Source organism: Ranitomeya imitator, chromosome 3 (genome assembly GCF_032444005.1).
Source record: "Ranitomeya imitator isolate aRanImi1 chromosome 3, aRanImi1.pri, whole genome shotgun sequence".
NCBI classification, from domain to species: Eukaryota; Metazoa; Chordata; class Amphibia; order Anura; family Dendrobatidae; genus Ranitomeya; species Ranitomeya imitator.
Window position 1 is genome coordinate 571,529,225 of NC_091284.1, and position 13,004 is coordinate 571,542,228.

The 13,004-nt window shown below is 43.1% G+C and overlaps 1 protein-coding gene across 1 annotated transcript in view; it reads left to right on the forward strand.

Annotated features, from left to right (window-relative positions):
- LOC138670535 (ileal sodium/bile acid cotransporter-like) overlaps positions 1-8,871 on the forward strand; it is a 33,686-nt gene extending 24,815 nt beyond the window's left edge. The window contains exons 5-6 of the mRNA XM_069757948.1: positions 4,751-4,908; positions 8,461-8,871. Coding sequence (XP_069614049.1) covers positions 4,751-4,908; positions 8,461-8,591 — 289 coding nt within the window. The 3' untranslated portion in view covers positions 8,592-8,871. The remainder of the gene's footprint in view (positions 1-4,750; positions 4,909-8,460) is intronic.
- The last annotated feature ends 4,133 nt before the right edge of the window (positions 8,872-13,004 follow it).

Below are 13,004 nucleotides of genomic sequence, written 5' to 3' on the forward strand. Positions count from 1 at the left end.
ATTAGCAGATCATTTGTGTGGTATTTATCATGCATATTAGGAGCTGCTGTAATCTATTTCAGTTGCTTAATATTACACTCTCATAATTGAAATCCTAATTATATACAGTCCTGCTCATCGTAAATGGCACCCATGAAGTTTAAGTACATAATGTGGAATATCTCCTGAAAAAAATGAATCAAGTGAAACAGAGCACTCGTGTTAAATGCATAAAAGCAAACAATAAACAATAATTAAAAATAAAAAACAATGGGAGGAAAAATAGGAAAACCAAATGCTTGCTGTAACATTGGTATTGGCACCCTTTACATTATATTAGTATGGAAACACATTTTGACTAGCCTGTGGAAAATCACAAATTAGAATCACCTGTAATTAATTGTCAGTGCCCATATGACATGAATTAGCCAATGAATGATTACTTCAGTGTTTTAAAAAACCACATGGTAGGTCCTGTTCCTTTGTGACAATGGTGAAGACAAAGGAGCTGTCTGAGGACATCAGAACTGCTATTATTAGCAAACACAAAACTTCCAAATAGTCTAAGGCCACCTCCAAAGACGTCTGTATCCCAGGTTCAACAATGCACAATGTTACTAAGGGTACCGTCACGCTAAGCGACGCTGCAGCGATACCGACAACGTTGTCGATCGCTGCAGCGTCGCTGTTTGGTCGCTGGAGAGCTGTCACACAGACAGCTCACCAGCGACCAACGATCCCGAGGTCCCCGGTAAACCAGGGTAAACATCGGGTTACTAAGCGCAGGGCCGCGCTTAGTAACCCGATGTTTACCATGGTTACCAGGATAAACGTTAAAAAAACAAACACTACATACTTACCTTCAGCTGTCTGTCCTCCGGCGCTCTGCTCTCCTCTGCACTGTCAGCGCCGGTCAGCCGGAAAGCAGAGCGGTGACATCACCGCTGTGCTTTCCGGCTGGCCGGCGCTGACACAGGATGCAGGAGGAGTGCAGAGAAGCACAGCGCCGGGGACAGACAGCTGAAGGTAAGTATGTAGTGTTTGTTTTTTTAACGTTTATGCTGGTAACCAGGGTAAACATCGGGTTACTAAGCGTGGCCCTGCGCTTAGTAACCCGATGTTTACCCTGGTTACCAGTGAAGACATCGCTGGATCGGCGTCACACACGCCGATCCAGCGATGTCAGCGGGAGATCCAGTGACGAAATAAAGTTCTGGACTTTCCTCAGCGACCAACGATCTCCCAGCAGGGGCCTGATCGTTGGTCGCTGTCACACATAACGATTTCCTTAACGATATCGTTGCTACATCACAAAAAGCAATGATATCGTTAATGATATCGTTATGTGTGACGGTACCTTAAGAATTTTGCCAAGCATGGACTCGTCAAGGACCTCCCTGGATGTGGGAGAAAGAGGAAAATTGACAAGAGATGTCTTCAAAGGTTGGTGCGAATGGTGGAGAAAATGCCATGTCAAACATCCAAAGACCCGAAAGCAAACCTGAAACAATCTTGGGTCATGGTTCCAACAAGTACCATACGCTGCACAGTAAACCAAGCAGAGCTTTATGGGCAAAGGCCAAGGAAGAAACCATTGCTGAAGAAAAGACATAAAAAAGAATGACTGATCTTTGCCAAAGAGTACCTTGACAAACGACTATCCTTCTGGGGAAATGTTCTGTGGACAGATGAAACAAAAATAGAGCTTTTGACAGTGCAAAGTAACAGTTTTACAGATGGCGCAATGAAGTTTATAAGGAAAAAAACACTCTAAGAATTTTGCCAAGCATGGAATCATCAAGGACCTCCCTGGACGTGGGAGAGTGAGTTAAATTAACAAGAGATGTCTTCAAAGGTTGGTGCGAATGGTGGAGACAACGTCATGTCAAACATCCAAAGAGCCGAAAGCAAACCTGAAACAATCTTGAGTCATGGTTCCAACAAGTACCATACGCTGCATACTAAACCAAGCAGAGCGTTATGGGCAAAGTCCAAGGAAGAAACCATTGCTGAAGAAAAGACATAAAAAAGAATGACTGATCTTTGCCAAAGAGTACCTTGACAAACGACTATCCTTCTGGGAAAATGTTCTCTGGAGAGATGAAACATAAATAGAGCTTTTGACAATGCAAAGTAACAGTTTTACAGACGGCGCAATGAAGTTTATAAGGAAAAGAACACTCTACCAAGCGTTAAGTATAGTGGAAGGTCCATAATGCTGTGGGGTTGATTTGCTGCATTTGGTACTGAGACCTTAACCGTATCACAGATCACAGGAGTCATGAAATCAGAGAATTATCAAGAGATTCTAGAACAAAATGTCCTACCCATCCAAAGGTATAGAGGAAAGGGTGAAAAAGAAAAAAATGGACTGTTTTAAAATGGCCAGCAATGAGCCTTGACCTCAATCCCATTGAATATCTTTGGGGGGAGTTGAAATCTGCCATTGCAAGAAAGGACTCTGCAAACATTCAAGAGCTTGAACAAACTACAAAGACAGAGTGGGAGAAAATAGCAGCTGAAAAGTGCAAGAAGCTTATTGAAGGAAACAAGAAACATTTGGATGCTGTCATCAATGCCGAAGGGTGTGCCACCAAGTATTAACCACTTTCTGACATCAGACATAATATTCCGTCCATGTGCCCTGGGCCTATTTGACCATGGATAGAATATTATGTCTGAGCGATCGCCCCCGCACACACCCGCGCTGATTCTGACAGCTGACACCCACCACTAAGTGCCAAGAGCTATCATAGACCACTCCTGGCACTTTAACCCCCGAAATGCTGCGATTGAACATGATTGCAGCATTCCAGAAGCTGGCAGAGGTCTGACAGCCCTTCTGCCTTTGGATCAGAGACCCCGTGGCATGATGCGGGGGCCCGATCGTTGCGATGGTGACCCGATGTCGTCATGATGACATCCAGGTCACCAGACCTAGCAAATATGCTGATCATACCCAGTGCATGGTCAGCAAGTTTGTCTGTTAGTATAGAGCTGACAGTTTATGCAGCATGAAGATGCTGCTTCATCTCCATGCTGTAGAAGTGATCAGCCTGCCAAAAATGATTGTTCCATATTGGGACAAAGTAAAGTAAGTTATCAAAAACTAAAAAAAAAAAAATTAAATAATTGTAAAAATATTTTTAAAAAATACAAAATAATAAAAAATCAAAAGATATCGTATCTCTAAATAAATATTTGAATTAAAAAAATAAAAGTACACATATTTGTTATCACCCCGTCCACAATGAACTGGCCTATAAAACTGTCCCACTAGTTAACCCCTTTAGTGATCACCATAAAAAAGGCAAAAAAAACCAATGTTTTATCATCATACCACCTAACAAAAAGTGGAATAAAACACGATTAAAAAGATTGATATAAATAAACATGATACCACTGAAAACATCATTTTCCTGCAAGAAACAAGCCATCACACAGCTCCATCAGTGGAAAAATAAAAAGTTATAACTCTCAGAATAAAGCAATGCAAAAACAATTATTTGTTCTATAAAATTGTTTTTGTTGTTTAAAAGCACCAAAACATAAAAAAGATATAAATGAGGTATCGCTGTTATCGTATTGACCCGAAGAATAAAACTGCCTTATCAGGAAAAAATGGACCTCAGTTTGTTGTAAAAAAAAATTTCCTATTGACCATAGAAAAATTAAAAACTTGGGGCTAAAGCAGAATTTTAGTGGTAAAAATGTAATTTATTCCTTCTTCAAGGTTCAATGGTATAAAACTCTGTGAGGCACATGTGGCGCCAATATGATCACTGCATCCCTAGATGAATTCATTGGGGAGTGTAGTTTGTAAAAGGAGTTCACATATGGGGTTTCTGTTGTTCTGACAACTCAGGGGCTCTGCCAATGTGACATGGAACCCTCAAATCATTCCAGCAAAATTTGAACTCCAATATGGCGCCTCTTCCTTTATGAGCTTTGCACTGTGCCTCAGGACTAGTATTCCCCCACATATGGGGTATCGACGTACTCAGGAGAAATTGCACAACAAATTGTATAGTGCAATTTCTCCTGTTACCCTTACGAAAGTGCAATATTTTGTGCTAAATACATATTTGTGGGAAAAATTAGATTTTTTTTTTTTTAAATTTTTACGGGTCTACGTTATAAACATCTGTGAAGCACCTGAGGATTCAATGTGCTCACCACACATCTAAATCAGTTCCCTGAGGGGTCTAGTTTCCAAAATTTAGTAAATTGTGGGGGATTTTCACTGTTTAGGCACATCAGAGGCTCTCCAAACGTGACATGGCGTCCGCCAATTGTTCCAGCAAATTTTGCATTCAAAAAGTCAAATGGCATTCCTTCCCTTTCGAACTCTGCCGTGTGCCCAAGCAGTGGCTTTCTCCCTCATATGGGGTATCGGCATGCTCAGGAGAAATTACACAACACATTTTGGGGTTCATTTTATCCCGTTACCCTTCTAAAAATAAAAAAAAAATGGATCTGAAGTCAATTTTTCTGTGAAAAAAGTTTTTTTTAAAATTTCAAAAAATTCCTGTGAGACACTTGAAGGGTTAATAAACTTCTTGAATGTGGTTTTGAGCACACTGAGGGGTGCAGTTATTAGAATGGTGTCACTTGTGGGTATCTTCTTTCATATAGACCCCTCAAAGTGACTTCAAATGTGATGTGGTCCCTAAAAAAATGGTTTTGTAAATTTTGTTGGAAAAATGAAAAATCGCTGTACTAAATGCATTACACAATATTCTTATTCCTTTTCCTATTGTTACATATTTAGATGTCGAACAATCTCTTTGGAAACAGGAATGCAAAATACTCAACTATGCACCACAATTATACAGCTTTCCTTTACTCCGGAGCAGCTTAGCTTGATGTTCACTTTCCCACTTATCTACAGTATTTTCCAGATTCTGTTTGCAGTTTTACTACTAACAGGTGAGTCACTTTTAATAACCCATTTTCCAGCTGAAAATGTAAAGGGGTTGTCGGGTCTAGAATGACAAGTCTGCAGTTACTCTGTGAGGATATGCCAGTGTCTGCACCAGAAACGGTGGTCAAGTAAGCCATATACATACTCCAGGCCAGAACCCATCTAGTGGGCATGGCCTTGCTCAACATTGAGTATTGAGCTAGGCCGTGCTCACTAGCCGGGTTTTGTCCCGGAGTATGCATATTGCATACTTGACTGCCATTCCCGGAGCAGACACCAGCAAATCCTCACAGCGAACAGTGTGTGCGCTGGAAGGTTTCACAGGTCTGCTATCACACAAAGTTTCTACAGACTTGTCCTTCTAAATCGGACAACCCCTTTAAGAAATTTATATTTTCATATACTTATTTTTTTATATTTACATTTTCAAATTGAAAGTAGAGATGGACGAACGCGAACAGCAAAGTTCTGCGTCCGTACCGAACAGCAATAGCAGGAGTAGCTGAGAGGTGTATTCATTAGCCAACTCCTGTGTTGTAAATAAATAATTTAAAAAAAAACGACGTGGGTTCCCATGTATTTTTTGATAATCAACCAGTCAAAACTCACAGCTGGGGGCTGCAACCCTCAGCTGTCAGCTTCAACAAGGCTGGTTATCAAGAATAAAGGGGTCCCCATTCTGTTTTTTTTAATTATTTTAATAAATAAAATGGAAACCAGTCTTGCTAAAGCAGACAGCCGGGGCTGGTATTCACAAGCTGGTAAGTGGCCATGGATATTGACCCCTCAGTCTAAAAACATCAGCCCGGAGCTGCCCAGAAAAGGCATATCTATTAGATGCGCCAATTCTGGCACTTTGCCTGGCTCTTTCCACTTGCCCTGTAGCGGTGGCAAGTGGGGTTCATATTTGTGGGGTTGATGTCACCTTTGTATTGTCAGGTGACATCAAGCCCACTGATTACTAATGGAGAGGCGTCTATGAGACACCTATCCATTACTAATCCTATAGTTATATGGTAAGTAAAGACACAGCCAGAATAAAGTTCTTAATTAGAAATAAGACTAAACACACTTTTACCTTTTTTATTTAAAAATAACGCCTATTCCACCAAAGCCCTCATTCTCCTGTAATAAAACTAAAATTAAAAAAACAGTAATAGCCCTCACCTCTCCGTTGTTCTGTCCCATGCATAATCCATGTCTGGGGGAAAAACAGTTTTCAACCTGGACATTGCCAATAAGTGACCGTCCAGGCTGAGAACCACTGGTGACTGAACTGCTGCGAGCACAGCCTCAGGGACTGGCGGTGACGTCAACGAGGTTACCTCCAGTCACTGAAGCTGCGTTCCCATCTGGGCTGAACTGCAGTGACCTCAGTGAGATCCCTGCTATTACTGTGAGAGTTTTTCTTAGGGTTGAGTATAACTGGTTTTGTTATTCTTGATAACCAGCGTTTTGGAACCTGACAGCTGAGGGCTGCAGCCCCCAGCTGTGAGTTTTGCCTGGCTGCTTATCATAAATACAGGGGAACCCATGCCGCTTTTTAAAAATTATATATTTACAGTGCAGGAGCCGGCTAATGAATACACCCATCAGCCGCTCCCGCTCAGACTGTTATTAGAGGCAGCAGGTGTCGGATGATGGGAGCTGTAGTCCCATCACCTGACACCAGTGATTGGAGGTAAACTTTATACCTCCGATGACAGCTGAGCACACACACTGTCTTCTGACAGCGTGGCAACCACGTCTCTCTGACTGGCGGGGATGATTTCACCGCCAATCAGTATTGGTGTTTGCCACGCTGTCATGCACATGACAGCGTGGAAACACTGGATGTTCGGGCAGCCAATTCAAGTGAATGGGGTCCGGGTTCAGGTTATGGTCCATAAATGTTCGCCGAACCCGCTGGACCCAAACATCCAGGTGTCCGCCTATCTCTAATTGAAAGGCATCATTGTACTATTGTACTACCAACATCATTAGAAGACGCCACATCACTACAAAAAGCTGTCTATTGTAGTCATGAAGTAGTCATTGTTTTTCCTGATGCTTCTGATTAGTAACATGATAGTTGTACCAGGGGCTGATACAGACTGAAGAGGGCCCCTGTGCAAGCACAGTATTTGGGCTTTTTGCAATCCAATACTCATCACAATAGCTGCATCCCTTTAAGTTGCTTGCTGTTTTGAAACTTTGGGCCTCTTTGAGACTGCACAGGTTGCACTGATGCTAACTTTGAGTCTCTTTGAGACTGCACAGGTTGCACTAATGGTATGTCTGAGCTGGCCACTAATATATTAGTGGCCAGTAAATTGTATGTGCCATGTTTAAAAAAAATAATACTAGCCATAATAATAATGTTACGCATATATAAATTTCTAGGAATCTGGCACCAACATAATAGCAGGCAGAGCATAAATATATCAATCATAGCACTCCAAAATTCAAGACAGAGTACAGTTACAAATAAAGTGCCCCGCAGGATGCTAGTTACAGTTTTATTATAAAGAACAGGACTCTAGGGGACCCATACAAATTGAATGGGTATTGGCCAAGCCTGTAGATTTTGATGGCCTTGACTAACCATCTAATGTGCATAAGAATGTCTTAACTCTTCCCCAATTGGAAAAGTAGTAGGATTAGATAAGTGGAATTTCTCACTAGAAATAGGCTACCACCAGTTATTCTACTGCATGTATATGGGTGTCAAGAGCAGTGTTTCCCAAACTCCAGTCCTCACGGCACCCCACAATTGATGATTTCAGGATTTCCATAGTGTTCCACAAGTGAGAGAATTCCTGATGCCTTGGTGATACTTCCACCATCTGTGCAATACTAAGGAAATCCTGAAAATATGACATGTTGGGGGTCGCGAGGGCTTGAGTTTGGGAAATACTGGTCTAGAGGAATAGCAGTCAACATTAGAGGTGAGTGGATTGCATCACACAACCTTGGTCCACAGTCCAGGTCAGTGGTCTCTGACGGTGGAAATGAGCTGCCTGAATCTCTTGAACATCTGTGTTCTTCGGTGCAGCTCTTGATTCGCTGGCCTTGTGTGACATCTGTGCACCACGCGGCACACAGGTAATGACATGTCAGCACAGGACAGAATATTCACGTAGCTCCGGGTGTTAGTCAGAGACCACTGACCTGGACCATGAATTGGAGTTTCTCGAAATGATCCGTTCATCTCTAGTCAACAAAGATCTATGGTGTATGGCCAACTTTATTACCATCCTGTGTTGTTTTCACTGAATGACAGGACATTTCATGTGAGAAACTTATCAAAGACCACTTCTACATCTTGTCCTATCTCTTAGAGGCTGACTCCGTAACCCTCTCAACCACCATTCACTGATGCGCCATGTGAATAACACTTACAAAAAAAAATGCAATATTTCTTGCCCATTAGTGTATAGCATGTATAAAGCATTATGAAATGAGATATGATTCAGGACTTTACTGTGAAATTTTAACATCTTGTTTTTATGTGTATAACACACTATATTCCATGTGTCTTAGCTGTTACCTAATATGACTTTTATCATTACCATTAGGATACCAGCTGTCATTGTATTTAAAAAAAAAAAAGATAGTTAATAATGATGAAGAAACTAAAGTAGATCCACCAAATGGAGAAACAAATTTAGGGTTTCAATTGGAAGACAAGCCGAGCAATGGCATCTAGCACCTCAAAATCGAAATGTAGTCAATGATATGGACACATGGGCACGACTCCATGCCATACAAAAATAGTTTAAAACAGTATGCATTGTCAATAAAGTTGTGCACAAAGAACTAAAATGCTGTATTTTCTTAATGTATATAGTGTTAATTTATTGGAACAGTTCATGTTATTATATGAGATCCATATGTAAAATTTTTAGTTTGTTTTCTGAAAAACTGTTACTATAAATTGGGAAAAAATGCATTACAATACTATGTAATTAAAGTTGCTTTGCACATCGCTCTATGTCTCTCATTGTTTTTAAAAATGCAGTTTCACCTATGATTACATCCATCGAAAAATGTCCTGATCAAGACATTGACTTTACAGACATTGATCGCCTACATGAAATGTGACTGCTCTTTCAAGGTTGTTAAGATAGTTTAATGACTCACAGTAAGAAATCAGTGAAGCGAGGTATGCCCTGTAACCCACAGTAAAATAGATGTCAATATAATTTACTACTGTAATAGTAATGGCAGCTATAGTTATATTCCAACTGTTATACTGCAACAAAAGTATCATGTAATTATGCATAGGATTAGGTAGTATTTATTGACACTTCTGAATCCATCCCCTCTTACTAATCTATTCAATCTTAACTGGAAAACATGGTGCAAAATCAATTACAAAGTGCCCGTCAATTGTTTAAATTCATTAATAAAATATGTGCTTGTAAAGTGGCTGAGGGCAGTGGCCATTAGTGATGAGCGAGTATACTCGTTGCTCGGGTTTTCCCGAGCATGCTCGGGTGTCCTTCGAGTATTTTGGCATGCTGGGAGATTAAGTTTTCTTCGCCTCAGCTGTATGATTTGCGGCTGCTGGACAGCCTGAATACATGTGGGGATTCCCTAACAAATAGGCATTACTCACATGTATTCAGGCTGTCCCGCAGCCACAAATCACGCAGCTGAGGCGACAAAAACTAAATCCTGGAGCACGCCAAAATATTCGTAGGACACACGATTGTGCTCGGGAAAACAACGAGCAACGAGTATACTCGCTCATCACTTGTGGCCATCACTGAGCTGTTGCTTCAAATCGCCTCGGCACTTTACAGGAAAACAGTGTCCCAGTCCCCGTGTGCTGTTAGGTGTGGGGTGAATCACACTAACTTGTAGGCCGCAGGCCTCTGCTGTCTCCAAGCCTCCATCTTCAGAAGCCACTACATACAACTCAGGGGACACCAAGTTCATTGCAACAAGCAAACATTTACTGGTTAGTTCAAGTTCATCAGGTTCACAGCACTGCGTATTCCTTATTACAAACTGCAAAGCTGTGGGAAAAAAAACAGAGCAAAACAGGGTCTTATACAGTGGATATTTCAAATTTCTGCTTAGGTTATAGTCAGAGCCAGTGTTAACAGGGGATTTAACTCTACAGTGGATACTCCACGCAGGGAGAAGTAGAGGGAAATTTTCTGAATACAAATTACTGTAACTTGGAACACAGTAGTAAAACAAGTAACTGAGACAATACGTTCAGAGGAAATAGACTTATCAATCCGACACAGTCCTCAGTGTATTCCCTGGGTGCAAACGGTGGCGCCAAGACAATGGCACGGTGGAAATTCGGCGTTGTCCTGTCGTGGGTGATGTTTCCTTGTGGTCCTGATTCCAACTTTGGGTCCGGAAGGAGAAGGAACACACAAGGCAATGTCTTTATCCTGCACGGCGGTTTCCACTATGGGGGGTCGGTTTAGAAGCTTAAAAGGATAAAGTTCACAATGGGTGGTACAACTCTCCCATCTGCGTGGGTGCGAGGCTATGTCCCATATATGGGCCCTTTGTCTCACAGTCAGCGGTGTCAACGGTGTCAGCAATATCGGTACAAGGCACTGACGACAGTCTCCGTTTATCACCCTCTGGCCTTCAAGTCTTAGGCCTGCTCTCTCATGATGCTCCATGTTAGGAGCACCTACATTGACCTCTTGCGCGCTTCACGTTCCAGCCGTAGTTGTCAGATTACTCGCATGCTGCAGTTTTTTCAGCTTAGCCACGCCCCCTTTTCTCAACTGCCGGGAATGGTCCGGGGCCTTAAGCTTTTCCCCCTGCAACATAGGTGACAGCCCCAATGGTTCCAGACCCTTCACAGAGGAAGCACGCCTAGCTGGGTTCTTCTCCTCACATTCCCCCTCTCTTTGTGCTCGCCATTTCACGCGTGAGAGTAATTGTAGTATACGTTGACATTCTTCTAAGTTTCCAACAACTTGCTGACAAACAAAATAATCCTGATCAAATCGGTTGTGGGGTTTTCCTGCCGTCGAACATTCAGAACGTCGTAAACTGGGAATATCAGTTTGTTCTACTTGAGTAGTTGAATCAGGCTGGATCAACGAAGGCGGAGACATGCTCAACTCTGGAAAAACAGCCAATTCAGGAGTTGAAGAAGTCCCAGGGGCCTCGAGTTTCTCTTCTCCTTCTGGTCCTGCATATGGTGGTTCAGGGCATTCCTCCTCTTCACTATCACAAGTGACTGACGGAAGATTCTCAGGAGCATCGTATTCTTCTTTCTCAGTTCGAGCAGGGTTTCTAGACACACAGGGGTGTAACATGTTTCGGTGCACAACACGAGTAGGAGCATCTTCGACCCTTTCGGGCTGAACTTCATAGACAGGCCCTTCAGAATTGACTCGTCGCCGCACACGATACGGTGTTTTTTCCCATCGATGATCTAACTTGTCTCGAGGACATTTCTCTCTGACTAATACCCGAACTCCGGCCTGCAGAGCTGTCCCTCATAGAGGAGCCGTCTCTGGATGTTCCAATTCTCAGAACCGGGTCTGCACCAGACGATGTACTGCAATCAATGACGGTGCTCCCGGACCCAGGTGGATACCCCTGTCCGTGGGTAGTTCTCCTCTGGGTCCAGCTCCAACTCAGTAATCTCTTTTCCTGGCCTGCCAAAAAGTAGAGTATAGGGAATGTATCCTGTGGTGCAATGTACCCAATTATTGTACAGCCACACCAGCTCTGTTACAAATTCCGGCCAATGGGCCTTACGGTCCTCTTCCAAAGTCCTCAACATTTGGATAAGGATTCGATTGAACCGTTCACATGCTCCATTACCCTGAGGGTGGAAAGGCGTTGTACGAGATTGATGTAACAGCATCTCAGGAATCACTATTTGCCAAGTGACAGACAGGGCCCGTTGCAGCTGGACCTTTCTATATAGCAATCCGTCTCTCAGGTGGAGCCTCTCCCACTGACAAAGAATTTATTTCGTCCTGGGGGACAGGGTCTCTCTCTCCTCCCGACTGGGCAGTTGTGTGAGCGCCACCCACTGCTGAATTTGGGTGAGCTCTGAATCTTCCTGCTGAATCCGTACCCACTCATCACGGGGTTGTCCCAGCACACCTTCCCGAGGTTCTGTCTGAGCCTGTTCCCGCACAGCTGCTAACGTCCTGACAGATCCTTGTAAATTAGGAGCTTCGTCAGCCTCCAGCTCTTCATCTCGGTTAGGGCCGGGCTACTTATGGAGCCCTGGATAACGCATCAGCATGGGTATTTTCAGCCACCCATTTATAGACTATTTTGTACCAATATTTGGCCATTCAAGCCACCCAGTGCTGTTCCAGGGCCCCTAAATTTGCATTCTCCAGCTTAGCCAGTGGGTTGTTGTCAGTGCGCACCAGAACCTCAGACCCAGATAGGTATTCCGCAAACTTCTCTGTCATTGCCCATACTAGTGCCAACAATTCTAGTTTGAATGAGCTGTAGTTGACTGGATTCCGTTTAGAGTCATGAAGGGAACAACTCACATAGGCAATCACCTTCTCTTTTCCATCTTGGACCTGCGACAATACGGCTCTGAGCCCATGTAAGCTCCCGTCAGAAAGAGAATTAAAGGCTGAGAAAAGTCAGCATAGGCCAGGGCCGGGGTTTCTGTCAGAACCATTTTCAAGGCTTGGAACGCTCTCTCCTGACGCTCTCCCCACTGAATTTCCCGATTTTTTGCTCCTGATGGCACTCCTTTCAATAGTTCTAGCAGTGGATTCGCAATGTGAGTGAAGTCTTTCACGAACCGCCAAAAGTACCTGGTTAGCCCTAAGAAGGCTCAAACATCCTTTACGGTTCTCGGGGTAGGCCAGTCCTGTACAGCCGCAATCTTCTCACGGGACGGTCTTACGCCTTCTACAGAGACCACATGCCCTAAGTACTCAATCTGATTGTGGAACAGGTGACATTTAGATGGTTTCACTCGCAGCCCATGCTTCTGGAGAAGGCTGAGTACTTGCTCAAGATGCTGCAAATGCTCCTCAAACATGGTGGCAAACACAATTATTTCATCCAGGTAGATGAGAATGGCTTCAAAGTTTACATCTCCTAACTACCTCTCCATGAGTCGCTGAAAAGTACTGGGAGCATTAGCCAA